A 17,160-nucleotide genomic window follows, 5' to 3' on the forward strand; every position below is an offset into this window, starting at 1 on the left:
TGACCGCGTCACCGGGGGAGCCCCCACCGTGGGGGCAGGCAGCTGTGTCCATCTCATGCGGCGGGTGCTGTGGTAGGAACACACAGCTCAAGTGTAGGATGCAGTCACTCTCATCACAGGGGAAGGTGTCAGGGACCGACCCCGGGGCAGGGGACCCAGGTGGAGCCTTGGCAGGAAGGCACCCCCACAGTGGGAGGAGCTAGCATAGGAGGTAGGAGCTACTACATTCCTCTGCTACTGGCAAGGATGCTGGGGGGGGGGGGGCGCCACAGGTGCAGTGGGAAGGGAGGAGACAGCTCCCAAGGGTGCTCCCAAGCCACATTCAAGAACTTGGAACCATAGCCAGGTTTCAGTCACGTCCAATCAGTATTTAAAGCTGCCTGTGTGGATGGTGGCAAGTGACAGGTAGGAAGAGACGAGATATTTCCGTAAAGTGCCTGGTACACAGTGGTGGTTCTTGGCACGCCCTCCCCTGCCCCCTACACTTGGCCATGAGGCCTCTGTGCAGGGTGGGCAGTGACATAGGAAGTTCTTCTTCTTCTTTTTTTTTTTATTTGACAGGTAGAGTTATAGACAGTGAGAGAGAGAGAGTGACAGAGAGAGAAAGGTCTTCCTTCCATTGGTTCACTCCCCAAATGGCCGCTACGGCCGGCGCTGTGCCAATCCAAAGCCAGGAGCCAGGAGCCAGGAGCTTCTCCCTGGTCTCCCAGGCGGGTGCAGGGCCCAAGCACTTGGGCCATCCTCCACTGCCCTCCCGGGCCACAGCAGAGAGTTGGACTGGAAGAGGAGCAACCGCGACTAGAACCCAGCACCCATATGGGATGCCGACGCCACAGGCAGAGGATTAACCAAGTGAACCACAGCGCTGGCCCCGACATGGGAAGTTTTGTTTTGTTTTGTTTTTTGTTTTTTGTTTTTTTTTACAGGCAGAGTGGACAGTGAGAGACAGAGAGAAAGGTCTTCCTTTGCCGTTGGTTCACCCTCCAATGGCCACCGCGGCCAGTGCGCTGCGGCCGGCGCACCGTGCTGATCCAAAGGCAGGAGCCAGGTGCCTATTCTGGTCTCCCATGGGGTGCAGGGCCGCCCAAGGACCTGGGCCATCCTCCACTAAACTCCTGGGCCACAGCAGAGAGCTGGCCTGGAAGAGGGGCAACCGGGACAGAATCCGGTGCCCCGACCAGGACTAGAACCCGGTGTGCCGGTGCCGCAAGGTGGAGGATTAGCCTATTGAGCCGCGGCGCCAGCCGGGAAGTTCTAATCTCAGGTGGGCCCAGGCGAGCTTGGATCTGTGGCAAATATCCAGGAAGTGTCCTTGTGGCTTTGAGATTCCAGTGAGACAGGCCAGCTTGGGTCAGGGGGCCTCGCTGAAGGACTAGGGGCCGGGACCGGCTCCCCAGGGCTGGACGTGCAGGCAGCTGTCCTGTGCCGTGTGCTGCCGGCTCAACGTGTGTTAATCCCCCAGAATTCCCAGTTTCCTCTCTCTCGTCCTGGTTCAGAACACAGACTCTGGAACTCCACCCAGCTCTCCCAGATCTCAAATCCCATCCGGGAGGGTGTGGCCCAGGAATCTGCTTCCCTGGTGACTCCCACATAAGCTAAAGTTTGGGGACACTGAGTCAGAGAATGGGACTGTCCTGCAGGGGACACGTGAGTGGCCCAGCATAAGGCAGCATGAGCAGGAGGACCAGGCGCCCCCACGCCAGCACCTCCCATACAGTTGAGGCCTCGGGACCCCAGGGGAGCACAGGCCGGGACTCCACAGCAGCCTGGCCACCCTCCCCGCCACAGGGCTCGAAGCCTTGCTCAGCTGGCCACTGGGGATCCCTTCCAGACCGCTCTGTGATGTTGTAAAGAGTGGAATCCTGGGCTTCCTCTCCCTCCAGTCCCACAAAGGATCCTTAATCAGGCAACCCCCATGGGAGGTGTTAAGGAACAAAGGGCCGGGATGACCCCAAGTAGCTTCAGTTTATTTTCCTCAGAAGCTCAGAATTACTGTGCTGGGAGCAGCACGGGCCCTCCCCTCCACCCCTTCACCAGAGAGGAGGGGGGAGGGAGGAGGGAGAGGAAAGGACAAGACTGGGGGAGGGGGCAGGGATGATAGCCGCAGACAGAAGAACCGGCAGGGTGGAGTGAGCTAGGAGGGGCAGGGAGAGCCCGTGTGAGGTCATCCAGGCCAGTCTGCCCGCGCCCCTCTGTCATCCCCTGTCCCCGGCCTCTGGCCACCGCGATGGGCGCAGAGCTGGCCCAGTGCTGGAAGCTAAGTGGCTGCGGCTTGGAGCCTCCCCTCTGGCTGAGGGGAAAAGCTGCTGACCAATCTGCCTGGAATATCTGAGTTTTCCCAACATGGAAAGGAGAACCACGGCACACAAATCAGTCTTATCATAAACTTGGCACAGTGCTGCCGAGGGAAAAACTCTGCAATCGAGATGCGGATGGAGGAGGCGCCACCCAACTCGGGGGAGGGAGCCTGACTCCTCCTCCCTCCCCTCCCCCGTCGTGGGGACAGCTGCTCAGGAGCCCTCACATCCCTCTCACATTCCCCCTGGATCTGCCCCTCTTGTCCCCTGCCCCAGAAAGCCCACCCTAGTGGCCCTGCCCCCGGTCACATAGAACCATCCAGAGGCAGGAACCCCAGCCCACAGACCAACGTCTTAGAGGACAAACAGTGGAGTCCCCAACAGCACCCCCACCTCTAGGCAGCCTTGTAGGTCTAAGGGCATCTTCTGATCTCCTTAAACCAGGTATTGCTTCATCTCCTCCTCCCTGGGTACGTGGGTCCTGGCATAAAAAGCAGAGATAAGCCCCGGATGAGGTGAGCCAACAGCTGGGTTCACTTCACTCGTGGGCACCTCCAATTTGCCCCCTGAGATGCGATCAGGAAGACCAGTAAGACCCAAGTGAGGGAGCAGAGCCAGAAAAGCTTCCCTGTGACTCACGTTAGGATGACATTGGCATTGAATGCAGACACAAACCACCTGCTGGCAGAGCCCGGAAGAAGGCAGGGGACTCTGGGAAGGTGGTGTGGAGGACCCGGCCTCTGGACCAGGCCTTGGGAGGCAGAGCTGGGGTTTTGGTGAGAAGAAAACACTGGGGCAAGAGTTTGCTCATTCTACAACTGCACCTAGAAATGAGACCTAGGGTTTTACACCCTTTGCTCTTACCACACCAGCTGGGCAGTGCTAAGCCGAGTTCATGGCTGTCAGTCCAGACTGTGAAACCTGTCTGGGCTAGTCACAGGACTTCTCCAGGCCTCAATGTTCTCATCTGTTAAATGGGAGCACCAGCCATTTCCAGAGTTGCCTTGATGACATTCAAGCTAGAAGTGCCTGCCGTATATCATGGGTACTCAGGTTTCTGGATCAGAAATGCTTATAGCGGTGATATTTCCCAAGGGACCCTCACAGGCACAGTGCAGTTCTCCAGCAGTGTTCTGTCCCAGTCCCTCTCAAAGTCAGTCATACAGGGTGCTGATGCCTCTCCCATACCCGCCCACGCACCATGCATTGCTGGCAATCCCTGCCTCCTGGGGCGCTGGACACCACCTGCAGCACGCTGCCCAACACGGGGGCCCCGCGGGGCTGTGCTCCCTCAGGTTCCGTGGAGGGCGCTGCACGGCTCTCCCTACCCTTGCTGAGGTCCCACGTTCAAAGTGTGGGCTGTGAGTCACACTCATCAAAGCCCCTTATAAAACACAGGCCGTGGGAAGGCAGTAGAGGTTGGCCCAAGTGCCTGGGTCCCTGCACCTGCATGGGAGACCCAGAGGAAGCTCCTGGCTCCTGGCTGTGCATCGACCCAGCTCTGGCCGTTGCGGCATCTGGGGAGTGAACCAGCGGACGGAACACCTTTCTTTCTGTCTGTAACTCTGCCTCTCAAGTACATAAATAAATCTTAAAAAAAAAACACAGGCCGGCACGCAGATGTTTGCACGACCACATGTTTGCAACACACTCACATTCACAGACTTGGCCACACACTCACATTCACAGACTTGGCCACACCTGGGGGCCGGCGTGCCTGCTGCTCTTGGCCTGGGCTCAGTGGACAAAGGGCTTCCTCCACGCAGGCTGTGTCGGCCCCAGTCTCTGCAGTAGTCCCGAAACTTCTGCCACCTCACTGTGCTTTGTCTGCCATCACCGTGTTTAAGGCTTACACTCACGTGTGTTCGCCCCTCCTCTGCCTCCACCACCACAGGTGGGCTCCGCGAACGTTTCCATTTTCCTGGTGGACCTGGGCTGCCTAGACCAGCATGGTGGAGGAGAGAATTGCTTGTTAAGTGAATGAGTAACTGCCCTGTGCCCTTAGATTGCCGTGGTCAGCACAGCCAACTGATGACACTTCCCAGGTCTTCCTGTTCCTCTTATGTAGGCTGGGGCCATATGAGCTATTCCGGCCAGTGAGTTACAAGTTGAAGTGACAGGGGCATTGATTCTATTTATTTGTTTTCATTTTATTTGAAAGGCAGAGAGACAAACAGATTTTCCAACTGCTGCCACTGCCCTCCCCACACCCCCCAAATGCCTGCAACAGCCAGGGCCGAGCCAGGACGAAGCCAGGAACCTGGAACTCAGTCTGGGTCTGCCACGTGGGTGGCAGGGACCCAAGTACTTGAGCCATCATCTGCTGCCCCCTAGGGTGTGCACCGGAGCCGGAACAGAAGCAGAAAATCCAAGACTCAAGCCAGGTGCTGTGACGTGGGATGCTGGCATCGCGGGGGTTAACTTCACTGCTGTGCCAAGTGCTTGCCTCACACTGGAACTTGTCAATGCTGGGGGGGGGGGGGCCTCCAGGCTCTCCTGATGTCCCCGTGATGCAGCGACTGGCGACTGGCGACTGGCCGACTGGCCATCGGCATGGGTCCTGAGCGACTTGAAGAAGCAGAGCCCCCGCCCCCTCACCGCCTCCCCCCAACCTGCAAAGGGCACAGAGTGCCGGTCACAGGTGCTGCGATTGGGGGCATGGTTACTGCTGCAGCACAGCCTGCCCAGTCCTGACCGATGCCGTCACCCTAGGTAGACCCCGGTACAGCAGCTCGCCACCATCCTGGGAGTTCAGGCGACTTCAAATGCCTTGAAGTCCAACAGAACCAAAAATGTCCCTTTCTGAAAGCCAGGCCACGCTCTGACCTTCCTCTTCCTTTCTCCTTCCTGCCTGGTGGCTCGGGGGACAGGGGCTGGGGGACAGCTGGAGCCCAGGCAGCCAGCACGCCCGGGACCAGCACCGTCGCTGACCACACGCTCAAAGCCTCAGAGCCGGCTGTGGTCATCCTCCTCCTTGACACCAGGGCGAGAAGAAAAGCAGCCTGCCCACTCCGCAGGGAGTGAGTCACAGGCAGAGCCAAGTCCACGGCTGGGGGCCAAGGGCAGACACCACAGTCCTGCCCTGGTAGCCTGGATGACCTAAGAAAGATCCAGAAGATGGTAGCGGTCAGGCGTCTGATGCTAGGCTGTGTCCTGCCATACTGAGACCACAGTCTACACAGTGCCTGTTCCCTGGGGAAGAAGGAGGGCGTTGCTGCAGGGTGTGTGTGTGTGCGTGCGTGTGTGTTGCAGGAGTTGGGGAGGCGGCTGTGTCAGGGGAGAACGAGTCTGGGCTGGGAAAGATGGAATCAGAGAGCGGGTCCCAGGCAGTAGGGCTCCTGTGGGGTCTGGAGGAGGCGACTACCTCCCTGACCTCAATTTCTTGGCCCAGGCAGATGAACCTTAAGATAAACTTGATAATCTTTCTGGATTGGTTGCATGAAGCTCTATTATCTTCATTTTCATCTTTGTTCCCAGCCCAGAAGCCAAAAGTAGGGCCCTGGACCTGCACCCCCTCCTCCCTCCCTCGGTGCTCAGAGCAGCTGCCGCCACTCCTCCAAGTCAGAGCGGCAGCTGGAAAACAGAAACCGGGGCATTTTTCTGTATCTGGGAAGGATGTTATGGCTGATTATTGCGATTGTCTTCAGTTTCCCATAGCCAGAGTGGACGTTCACCCCCGTGGGAGTCTCTACCCAGGAAACCTGGCTGGGCTGCCCAAACCAGGCTCGGGGGCTGCGGAGGACAGAGGTGGATCAATCTTTCATCCGCTGATTCAATCCCCAAATGGCCACCAAGGCCGGAGCTGGGCCAGGCTGAAGCCAGGAGCCTGGAGCTCCATCCAGGTCTCCCACGTGGGTGGCAGGGGCCCAAGCACTTGGACCATCCTCCACTGCTTTCCCTGACACATTAACAGGGAGCTGCATCAGAAGTGGAGCATCTGGCACTCGAACTGGTGCTCTGATACAGGGTGCCTCTTGCAACTGGCAGCTTAGCCCCCTGTGCCACAACAGCGGCTCCAGGGACATGCTCTGTGTCACAGCCCTGACACTGTCGCCCAGAGCTCAAGCTGGATCCCATCCGGGACACTTCTGGGAGGGAGTGGTCTCCAGACCAGTCCCAACCCCTGGAGACTGCTGGGTAGCAAAGGCAGAGATTTGTGTGTGGCGCAGGTTTCTGCAGCAACTCGAGAAGATGCCTTGCAGGAAAAGTGGGAGTAAGAGATCACAAAGGCAAACTGCAGAGTCAGGGAAAGCTTTCCCAACCCCCCACTGGCCGAGGTTCACCTGCCCTGGGGCGGGGGAGAACAGAGCAGCCTTTCTCCTCTCACCACCTCGGGCCTGCAGCAGGGGCTCTCAGAGTGGGCTCCTTGGACCAGCCCCATCTCCACCACCTGGGAACTTGCTAAGAATGCAAAAGCTCAAGCCAGACTACTGACTCAGAGACTGCGGGTGGCGCCCAGTAACCTGCGATTTAACAAGCCCAGGTGTGAAAGCTTCAGAGCTCAGGGAGGAGGGGGGGGAGCTTGTGGCTCACACTCCCCATCTTGGCCCCTCCTCCCCGGGGTGGGGGTGGGGGTGGGGGGACAGTTGGCCACCCTGAGCCATTCTTCCCGTCTGCGCAGAGACCACTCCATGGAGTGAGAAGCTGGGGCCCTGATGACACCCGGAGGTCCAGGAACCTGCCCTCTGCTACAAATTTGGAGGGCACAAGCCCCACCACCACCACCAGCGCAAGCCATGGGCAAGCAGGCTGGGAATTCCCCGGGCCACTGGAATCCAGAAATTTTAGGGATTACCTCCAGGGGAAACCAAAAAGCCAAAGTGATGATTCCCCTATGGGGCACTAGGGGGAGCCCCCTCTTTGGGCCCCAGGGAAGAACAGGGAGCCACTCAGGAGAGCCAGAAACATTTCCAGGGCAGTCCTGCTTCCTGTCTGGGGCAGGACTGGAGGTCCAGTGCTAGACCCTCATATGAACTGGTCCGGCATTGGCAAACAGCCCCTGCGCACCCATTCTGCATACCTCAGCTCACCTCCAGGTACTTCACGACCTAACACATGCACGCGCCATGGGTATAGTTGCCAGTACTGTTTAGAGAATATTGACTAGAAAACAAGTCTACACAGTCAGGACAGATGGAATTTTCGTCCTGAATATTTCCCATCAGTGGCTGGTTGCATCTGGGGGTGCAGACCCTCTGGATACAGAGGGCCCAACTGTATCCCCAAAGCTGGTGGCTGGTGACTTTTTTTTGGGGGGGGGGCTAAAGATTTATTTATTTGAAAGGCGGAGCTATGGAGAGGCAGAGGCAGAGAGAGAGAGAGGTCTTCCATTTGCTGGTTCACTCCCCAGATGGCTGCAACGGCTGGAGCTGCGCCGATCCGAAGCCAGGAGCCAGGAGCTTCTTCCAGGTCTCCCACGTGGGTGCAGGGGCCCAAGCACTTGGGCCATCTTCTACTGCTTTCCCAGGCCATAGCTGAGAGCGGGATTGGAAGTGGAGCAGCTGGGACTCGAACCGGCACCCATACGGATGCTGCAGACCAGGGCTTTAACCCGCTGCCCCCACAGCTGAGATTCTAACTGGTGCTGCAGATAACCCACTGTATGACAACGCTGTGTCCTGGTGACCTGTTCTAAACCAACCAACCAATCCGAACCTGTGCTTTAGCAGGAAGTGGCCAGTATGCAGGAGTATCTACCTGTCTCCCCAGCTTCAGCCCAGTCTATAGTCAGAACAAACAGGGCTGGAGGGCTCTCAGGAGATGGGTGGTCCCTGACAGGACCCTGGGAGGCGTTAAAGATCCAGGAGTCCAGGTTGTGCCCATCGCCACTCCCAGGAGATGGGGCTGTCTCCATGGGCAAGGGTGCTGCACCCAGTGCAGGAAGAAAGTGCTCCATGCTTGTTCAAACTTTCAATCTCTCAAGCTGGAGAGAGCAGGGCATCCCAGGCAGCAGGCCCTCTGGACTGGACCTCTCTCTCGAGGTCCCCCCGTGAGCCGTCCGTGCCAGGTACAAATCGGGGCGCTTCCGGCCGAGATTCCCGCAGCGCTCACTGGAGCCCCCGAGGAGAGAGAAGGGTCCCCCCACCAAGAAAAGTTCCCCCGCCCCTGGGCACCCCAGCGTTCTCCCAATCCAGGGCCTTCCGGGAAAAGGAGTGTCCAGCAGGACGGGGCAGGGCATCTGAGGACGGGGAAACCCGACCAGAGGGGAAGTCGCCCTGCGCGCCGCCTTCCAGCCGGCGGCTGAGCGTGCGCCCCCCCGCGTCACGGGACTCGGCGTGGCTGCGGGGCGCGAGCGGGCATCCCCGAGGGGCATCCCCCAGGGGGCGGCGGCCGAGGGTGGGAGAGTAGAGGAGCGCGGCCCTTCCCGTGGGCGCGGACGCCCGGAACGCTGCGGGCTGGCCCTCGGGCGGCGCAGCCCTCCTTGGACCCCATCCCCAGCCGGTGCCCGAGCCGTACGCCCCTGAGCGCAATGGGTCCTAGTGGTGTTGGGAGTGGGTCTGGTGCGGGAGAAGCGACTGGACAGAGTGAGAGCCAGGGCCTCAGGTAGAGGCGCCTCCAAAAACGCGCCTTCTGGGTTGCTCGTTACGGAGCTCTCATGCGCGGACCCTCGGCAACCGCCGGCAGCCCCCCACGCTCGCCCAGCCGCCAGCCCTGCCCTCCGTCCGGCAGCCGTCCCCTCGGGTCGCCCTTCCTGCCTCTCTGAAATCGCCCCGCCCCTGCTCCGCCCCCGCGGGCTGCGGTCCCTTTAAAGGCGCGTTCGTCTGGGGCCGCCTCTTCTCTCAGGGCTGGCTTGGGAGTAGCGCAGCCGCCGCCACTAGCCCGGCATGGCCATGGCGTCCTCGGCCATCGGGCAGCGCCCCTACCCGCTGCTCTTGGACCCCGAACCGCCGCGCTATCTGCAGAGCCTGAGCGGCCCCGAGCCTTCGCCGCCGCCCCCTGGCCGTTCCTCGCGCCGCTGCGCCCCGGCGCCCCTCTCCACTGCGCCCGTGGCGCACGAGGGGCGCGGCGGCCGCAGGGCTGCGCGGGGGGACCCAGAGCCCCAGTCCCGGGCCTCGCGCCCCGCTCGCCCTCTCCGGCCTGGCCTGCAGCAGAGGCTGCGGCGGCGGCCTGGAGCGCCCCGGCCCCGCGACGTGCGGAGCATCTTCGAGCAGCCGCAGGATCCCCGCGTCCCCGCGGAGCGAGGCGAGGGCCACCGCTTCGCGGAATCGGCGCTGCGGGGCGGCCCCGGCTGGTGTGACCTGTGCGGACGCGAGGTGCTGCGGCAGGCGCTGCGTTGCGCTAGTAAGTGCAAGGCAGGGCCGGGGAGGGGCGCGGGAAGACCGCAGTCCTGGGGCGGGGGACTGCAAGGGGGACAGGGCCATTGCCCTCTCTGGCCGCAGGGAAGACCCCGACTTTCAGGTAATTCTGGGAAACGCGCACTCCTTAATTCCCTGCCCGGGAATGGTTAACGCGGCATTTAACAAACACCTCTCCGCTAACAGGTGCGTGCCTGCGCGCCGACCCCCATGCACAGACACGCGCGCACACACAGGTGCGTGCATTTTCCCCCAACCCCGTGGTGCGTGCACCACACAGGTTCGAGCATCCACCGCCCCCGCCCCCCTGCCGCCGCGCGCGCGTGCACACACAGCCGCAGGTTGGTTGATGGCCGCAGCCACAAGGTCATTCTGTTCCCCTCTCGCGTTGGTCCTAAGTTCTGGAGAATTGTTTGTGAGGCTGGTCCTGAGATGCCCATTTGACCCTGGCTTATTGGAGTGGATGGCAAAATGACTTCTTTGATCTGGTTAGGCTTGGGGTGCCAGGTGCAGAGCCTGAGGTCACCCTGGACCTGTGCCCCTCCAACCTTTGCACTCTCGGGCAATGTTTGCGCTCCCCTCCTCCCAACCCCTCTTCATGCTCTAAAATTCCCCCACTGGGCACCTCTGCTTGCTGCCTGAGCCAGGCTCTCCTCCAAGTTCGCAGAAGCCCAGCAGGTAGATTATCTGAGCACACACACACACCCCCGCCCCCCATGGCTAGGTGTGTGTATTCCTTTAACAGGGCCCTCTCTTCCACCCCCACCTGCTGTGTTTGGCAACCGTGGTGGCTGTGTGGTTGGGTGTTGATGGGGAGGTTTTGCCTATCTGCAGCATTAAGCTCAGGAAGGGCACAGCCCCTAACAGGCACCTCTGGCAAAGGATTGCCAAGGCCCCCGGACCCCCTGGCCGAAGCTCCTTCCCGGTCCGGGAAGCCCTGTCTGGCCACCCCTTGCAGTCCACAGCTGAGGCTGTCTGATGTGCTCGGCGCTGCAGCTGCCTGCCGGGATGGCCGAGTCAGACTCAAAGCCAGCATCAAGTGGAAGGGAACATTGGAGGGGGAAAAGGGCGCTACTCTTTCTCCCACCAGGCTCCCCATCCAGGTGCTTATTAAAGAGCAAGAGCAGAAGTTAGACAGCCGTGTGTTGTGGGTGGAGGGGCTGCTGTCGTGTTGCAAATGCCTTTGACCTTACAGCAGAATCAGATGCAACCTGGCCTTGGACGTGTGGGCAGCCTTTGCCTTCTCAAGGGTCCTCTACCCACTGGCCCTGTACACAGGGACAGAGGCTGTGACCTCACTGTCACGACATTTTGTACTGGGATCCCGGAAGTCTGCCTCACTGGCATCCAGTTTAAGACTTTCCGGAACTGTATTAGTTGTGGAGCATTTTCCATGTATTTTTTTTTTTTTAAAGACTTAGGGAGAGACAGGGAGAGATCTTCCATCTGCTGGTTCACTCCCCAGGTGGCTGCAACAGCCAGCGCTGAGCCAGGCCAAAGCTAGGAGTCAGGAGCTTCAGCTGCGTCTCCCATGTGGGTGGCAGGGGGGCTCAAACATTTGGGCCCTCCTTCACTGCTTTCTCCAGGCATGAGCAGGGAGCTGGATCAGAAGTGGAGCAGCTGGGATTCGAACAGGCATGGGATGCTGGTGTCACAGGAGGCAGCCCCACAACGGCAGCGCCTGGCACATAGTTTGTGATTTTATGTTTGGTGATAGTGGTGTGTGTGTGTGTGTACACATACGTACAAATGTGTTATATGCCATGATGAAAGGAAATTCCTTCAATTAGAAGGACCCAGATCTGTGACCCAACCTTTTTGTGTGTGGCTTGGTAAAGTCTCTTCCCTTGCTGGCCCCCGTGGTCCCACATGTATGAACCTGAGAGGTCTGAACACCAGGGAGGAAGCAGCCCTGGGATCCAGAGAGGAGTCTGTCTGTCATCAGTAACCCTTCACTAATCGTGCACCTGGGAGTGGATGGGACTGGATGAGGGCTGGCAGGTGGAGCCGGCAGGGTGAGTCCACTGAGTGTCGTCTTTAAGGTCTGATTCCATGGTGGCATCTGTGTGTGTTCATTTGGAAAAGCCAGATCAGGAGGAAGACGTTCACGAGGCTGAATCGCGCAGTGATTGCGAGTACACAAGGGAACCTGAGCCCTGTGTTTGAATCTTGCCGCTGAGTCTCCGTGTGGCCCCTGGCACCCCCACATTCTCCTCCCTTGTTTAAAGGGATGGGGATGGTAATATTGTAGACATCACCACACTAATGCAAGCAGTCAGCGGATTCGCGGACGTCGGCACCTGCTGTGTGTCTAATTCAGGAGGAATGTTATTATCTCCTCCTGGAGGAGCTGTAACCATCGGTCTGGACGCGTGACACCCTGAGGCGAGGCTCGCCTTTCAGGTGGCGTGTGCAGTCCTCAAGCCCTACCTTCTCGCTGGACTCAGCGGGGAAGCGAGGGCCACAGGCATTGCAGGAAGTGTGGGTATTCAGGGTCCCCAGGGAGATGCCTGCTGTGCCCGAGCAATGTCAGAGTGCTTGGGGCTGACCCTCTGCGCCTGGCTGGGGGCTCATGAAGACACTGGTCCCTTGCCTTGTGTCCCTTGCATCCAGCAAAGTGCACAGAGCTTGGTGAAGTTGAAGGCGCTGGCTTGTTGGTAGGATTCAATGTCCCTGCTCTTGGGAATGTGCAGAAGGGCCCTGAATACGTGAGTGACATTGGCCTGTGCGGGAGGCTGACCCTGGGTGGGAGCCGTGTCACCAAATGGGCTTTTAATAAGGGGAGAAGATTCTAGAAAACTTCCTACTGCCAGCCTGACTTCTTAGTGAACATTTTAGGCTCATCCCTGCTTCAAGCTCTGTAGCTGAGCCCTGATGAATACTGGATTTGCATATAGGAAAGTTTAAAATTATTAATTCCTAAGATCAAAGAAATCATGTTTGTGAGAGAAGGAAATCCAGTGGGGGTGGGTGAAAGACAGGGAGAAAGAGGAAGAAAGACTGGCAGAGTGCAGGTGTGGGCTTGGGATGGGCGTAGTGGTTATCCAGGAACCCATCCCCAGCCTTGCAGGAGGGGAAGACAACAGCAAATGACCAGGAACTCCCCAGCTTCCCGGGTCCTGCCTTCTCAGGGACCACCCCCACCTCGGGGACCGCCCCCCACCCTCCACAGGTTAAGTCTTCTGCGGAAGGCACTGACACATGGCTTCTGTTTGTTTTTTTGTTGTTGTTTTTTTTTAATTTATCTGAAAGGCAGAGTTACACAGAGAGTAGAGGCAGAGAGAGAGAGAGAGAGAGAGAGAGAGAGAGAGAGGTCTTCCGTCTGCTGGTTCACTCCCCAGATGGCTGTAATGGCCAAAGCTGCACCGATCTGGAGCCAGGAGCTTTTTCCACGTCTCCCATTTGGATGCAGGGGCCCAAGCGCTTGGGCCATCTTCTGCCTTCCAGGGCCATAGCAGAGAACTGGATCGGAAGTAGAGCAGCCAGGACTCGAACTGGCGCCCATATGGGATGCCGGCACTGCAGGTAGCAGCTTTACCCGCTACACCACAGCGCCAGTCCCATGGCTTCTTACCTTTCATCTCTTTTTGGTGCATGGAGAAGCCAGCCTGGTGTGGCAGTGGGAGAACCCTTCGCCCAGCTCACACACTTCTGGAGAAGAGGTGTCTGCTCCTGGGCTGGCTGGCTCGGGAGGGAGTTGTTCAGAGCCAGGGTGTGGCAAAAGATTGGATTATAGGGTTGCAGGGGGCCTCAGGGCTTGGCGCCCTAACCTCCCCCTCCTGCAGTAGGCGCTAATTATGGCCAAGCACAGGTGTTAGCCATCAAGCCCTTGGGGAGGGGCACGAGGCCGGGGTCCTGAAGGGCCTGTCCAGTGTCTCTGGTTCTTGGTCTTGCATTCAGGGCTGGATTTACCTCAACTTGGAGGGACCAGAACTACCCATGGGGCAGCTTCCAGATCCTGTAGCCCCAGTGCCTGCTGTGGGGTGTTTGGTTTTTTTTGTTTTGTTTTGTTTTGCAAAAGAAGCCCCTGGCACACTGACACCGACTCTGGGGTGCACCACAGGGAAGCCTGGCGCATGAGGGCTTCTGTGTTTACACGGAGCCCTTGGCAGGTGTTTGCTCCGCACACTCGGTGGCGCTGGAGTGTGGGACGCTGTTCTCGTGGCTGTAGGCTTAGCTCGACTTGGAGGAGGGGAACAGTAAGTGCTGAAGCGGACGCTTTGTTGTTCAAGATGGTGGGACCCCCACTCCCAGTCTCCTCTCGACCCCTGCCTCTAATTGGTGTCTTCTTCATGGGAAAGGTCCTGAGTGTGGAGGGGAGGAGGTAGGGGACAGGGAGAGGACCCCGATGGCTTTCAAAGCCATCTCTGAGCCCGCTCTGAACCAGCTCTGAGCCCGCGCGCTGTGTCCCTTGTTTTTCTCCTTCCTGCTTCGTGTCTTCTCTAAAGATGAAAGTGAAAGGATTAAAGGGGGCCCGAGCCCCCCCCCCAATTCATCAGCACATGAAATTTTCTGATTATGGAGTGGGGGGGGGCTTGGATCCCAGGTACAGTCAAAAATGATTAATGCCACTTGTCTGCCAGCCTAATTAGACTTGGTAATGAGCGCGTGTGTTTGCCTGCTGATCCCGCCGAGTTATTAGGTGGCAGGGAGCACACATCGCCCCTCCGCGCTGGGGTCTGCACTCGGAGCCTCTCCCCCCCACAAGTTTCCTGGCGAGGCAGCCGGTGCCAGACGCGGCAGGGCGCGCCCCTGAGCGACAAGGAAGAGACAGTGCCCAGCTCAGCCTCCCTGGCTGCATGGTGCAGGGGGCGTGGACTGAACGCCTCCTGGCTGGGGTCAGGGCCGGAGGCTCACGTGGCCGGCCCAGGTATGAGAAGGAGCAGGGCAGGAATTCTCGGCGCGGCCATGCCAGTGCCTCTGCTCTGAAGGGTGCTGGCTGCTTCCAGCTCGCTGCTCCAGTCCCCCTCAAAGCAGCTCCTGAGGTAGGGAGTGGGGGCTGCTGCCGAGATCCTGAGTTGACAGAGGGGCACCTGTCTGGCAGTCACCCGGCCGCCTCGCCAGGGGCAAGCTGGGGCTGACTTGGAGAGGCCTTTGGGGCCTTGGAATGGGTCCTTCCTTTGGGCCTTATGCCCACGCCTCTGTGTCAGAGGCAGCCACCAGGGCTGGGAACAGCTGGGGAGGTCCCAGCTCCTGCACCCCAGGGACTCTCCCACAGGGCACTCTCCGACTCCCCACACCCACCCCTCCTTGGCTTCCCCACGGAAGGCAGATGCTTGCCATTCTTGCCCTGCCCAGGGCATCACTGGGGCTGGTGAGGGACCTGTCAACATTCCTTAGGTGACAGGGTGACTGGTGGGGGAGTGTCTGTGGGTGTGGCAAGCATGCACGCACCCCTGCCCCGGGGCCATCCTGCTCCTGCAGCGCCCCTGAACCCTGCCCTGTCCCACCGCCTGCTCCGTCCTGGTTGTCCCTTCTTAGGATCAGGACATGCTGGCGACAGCTGATGTTGCGAAGACCAGCCAGGCCTGGGGAGATGGTTTTGCATTTAGTCACTTTCTGGTTTTTTCCAAGGGTTTGGCAAGCTTCTGTCCACACGTTCCAGGCTGGCTCTCGGAGGTGGGGGTGAGGGGGAGAATGGGGCCAGGCTTTGGGGAGTGAGGAGGCCAAGGTGGTGACCTCACACAGGGCACAAGGCAGGGGTCTTCGGGGGCAGCAGTTGAAGTGGGATGAATCTGTGCTGGGGAGTGGTCACGGGGAACCTGGCTCCAAGGTCAAGACTGTCTTGCCTCAGACCTGGGCTGTCTCTGAAGCACCCACTGGCATGCAGAGGAGATGTGGGTGGAGGTCACCATGTCGTGTGCTCTCTGGAGTGTCCACACACCCATGCTGGGCCTGCTCGTGAGACTTGCAGCCACAGGGTTTGGGGCAGGGGGCGGGGCACCATTTTTCTGCCAAGGGCCATTGGATATTTATAACATCATTCACAGGCCATAACCAATAACCAACTTAAAAATGAGCCTGCTGTAGATTTCTCGAATTTTGAGGTTGCCTTGGCAGGGCCAGACCAAATGATCTTGCAGTCCTTATACGGCCCACGGCTGGACGTTCCCCGTCCACGGCTTGGGGTGCTGTGGCTCTTTCTGGAGGGGAAGGAAGAAGAGCACTGGGGTCCCCCCGGCACCACGGCACGCACCCAGCCTCCGTCTTGACTGAGGGCTCTGGTGACCCCGTGGGCTGTAGCAGGCCCCAAATTTCTTCATATTTCCCCACCTGCACCTCCTGCCCTGACCCCGGCCGCGAGGGAAAGCACAAGATGACATGATGCTGAGGGATTGCAAGGAGGGCCGTGGTGGACTTCCGGTCTGCCTGCTCCTCCCGTGTGCCCCTGGGCAGGTGGGCGGGTGCCAGGCCAGGTCCTGCTTACTCCTCAGCGGAAGGCTCGCATGCCACCTCCCGCCCCCCTCCCTGTGTCTTCAACAAACACGTTTCTGGGGTGGGGCAGCTCTTGTCCCGATGTCCACAGAGGCCCTCTGGGGCTGGGTGGCTGGAAGATTACAACTTGGCTGTCCGGACCTTTCAGAACTCACGCTGCAGCTTCGGGCAAGTCAGGAGCGACAGAAGATGCCCTTTGTCTTTTTTAAGAAATCTTTTTCTGTTTCTGTTTTTCCTGGATGCCAGACCTAAGAAAACATTCCTGTGTTTGCTGATGATCCAAGCTGGTGTCGTGTGCACCTGCTAGAACGGAGCTGCTTACGTGGAACAAGAAGCAGTGGTGCTCGCCAAGAAACAGTGGGGCAGAGGTGGCTTTGGTGGCACGTGGCTGCATCTAAAGCGTTTTGCTGTGCAGGGTCTGTGTGGAGTCCCACGGTTCCCTTGCAAGGGGGAAGGGCCGCAGCATTCAGGGTCGTTGAATGACTTCCCTGAGACGACCCAGGCTCAGAGTGGCAAAGCCAGCCCCAGGACCCCACAGCAGTTTGCTCTGTGAGCCAGCATCGTTGCCCCCGTGAGGTAGCTGAGTTCCTTACGCATCTGTCTCCCTTCTGCCAATACTGGGATGTGTCCTGAAGGGGAGCCACAGGGGGACAGGAGGGTGAGCCAAAGGCTGGGTGCACCATGAGCCAGCTGGAGGCCCCGCCAGTCCCGGGTAATTGGGAGCTGCCTGTCCTTGGGCCTGTTTTTAGCATTTGGTTTCTAAGTTGATCGTTAGCCTGCGTAACTCAGGGTCTTTAAACACAGGGTGAAGTTGTTCTAAATCCCAGAGCGACAGACACGGTGCACGTCTCCTCACTCTCGCCCCAGCCCGTCGGTGTCAGGTGTGCGTACAGGGCAGGTGTGGAAAGGCAGGTGGACCTCGTTCTCTTGCACACTCCTCCTCCTCACAGGGGCCCAGCTGTCAGTCATAGTGCTGGAGGAGCCAGAGCGAAACTGACACATGCAGTCCTAGAGGGGCAGCCCTGGGGAAAAAGCAGGGTTGAATGAGGACTGGACACAACCCGAGGTCTGCAGAACGGGCCTCTGTAATCCCTGGCAGTGCGAGCAGCAGACCTGGGGGAGCCCCCACCTGG

The 17,160-nt window shown here is 59.2% G+C and overlaps 1 protein-coding gene across 1 annotated transcript in view; it reads left to right on the plus strand.

Annotated features, from left to right (window-relative positions):
- The first annotated feature begins 9,092 nt into the window (after nucleotides 1–9,092).
- The window catches only part of RASSF5 (Ras association domain family member 5), a 64,772-nt gene continuing 56,704 nt past the window's right edge, over nucleotides 9,093–17,160 (plus strand). Inside the window, exon 1 of the mRNA XM_062210240.1 lies at nucleotides 9,093–9,578. Within this exon, the coding sequence (XP_062066224.1) occupies nucleotides 9,122–9,578 (457 nt within the window). The 5' untranslated portion in view covers nucleotides 9,093–9,121. The remainder of the gene's footprint in view (nucleotides 9,579–17,160) is intronic.

Source organism: Lepus europaeus, chromosome 14 (assembly GCF_033115175.1).
Source record: "Lepus europaeus isolate LE1 chromosome 14, mLepTim1.pri, whole genome shotgun sequence".
NCBI lineage: Eukaryota > Metazoa > Chordata > Mammalia > Lagomorpha > Leporidae > Lepus > Lepus europaeus.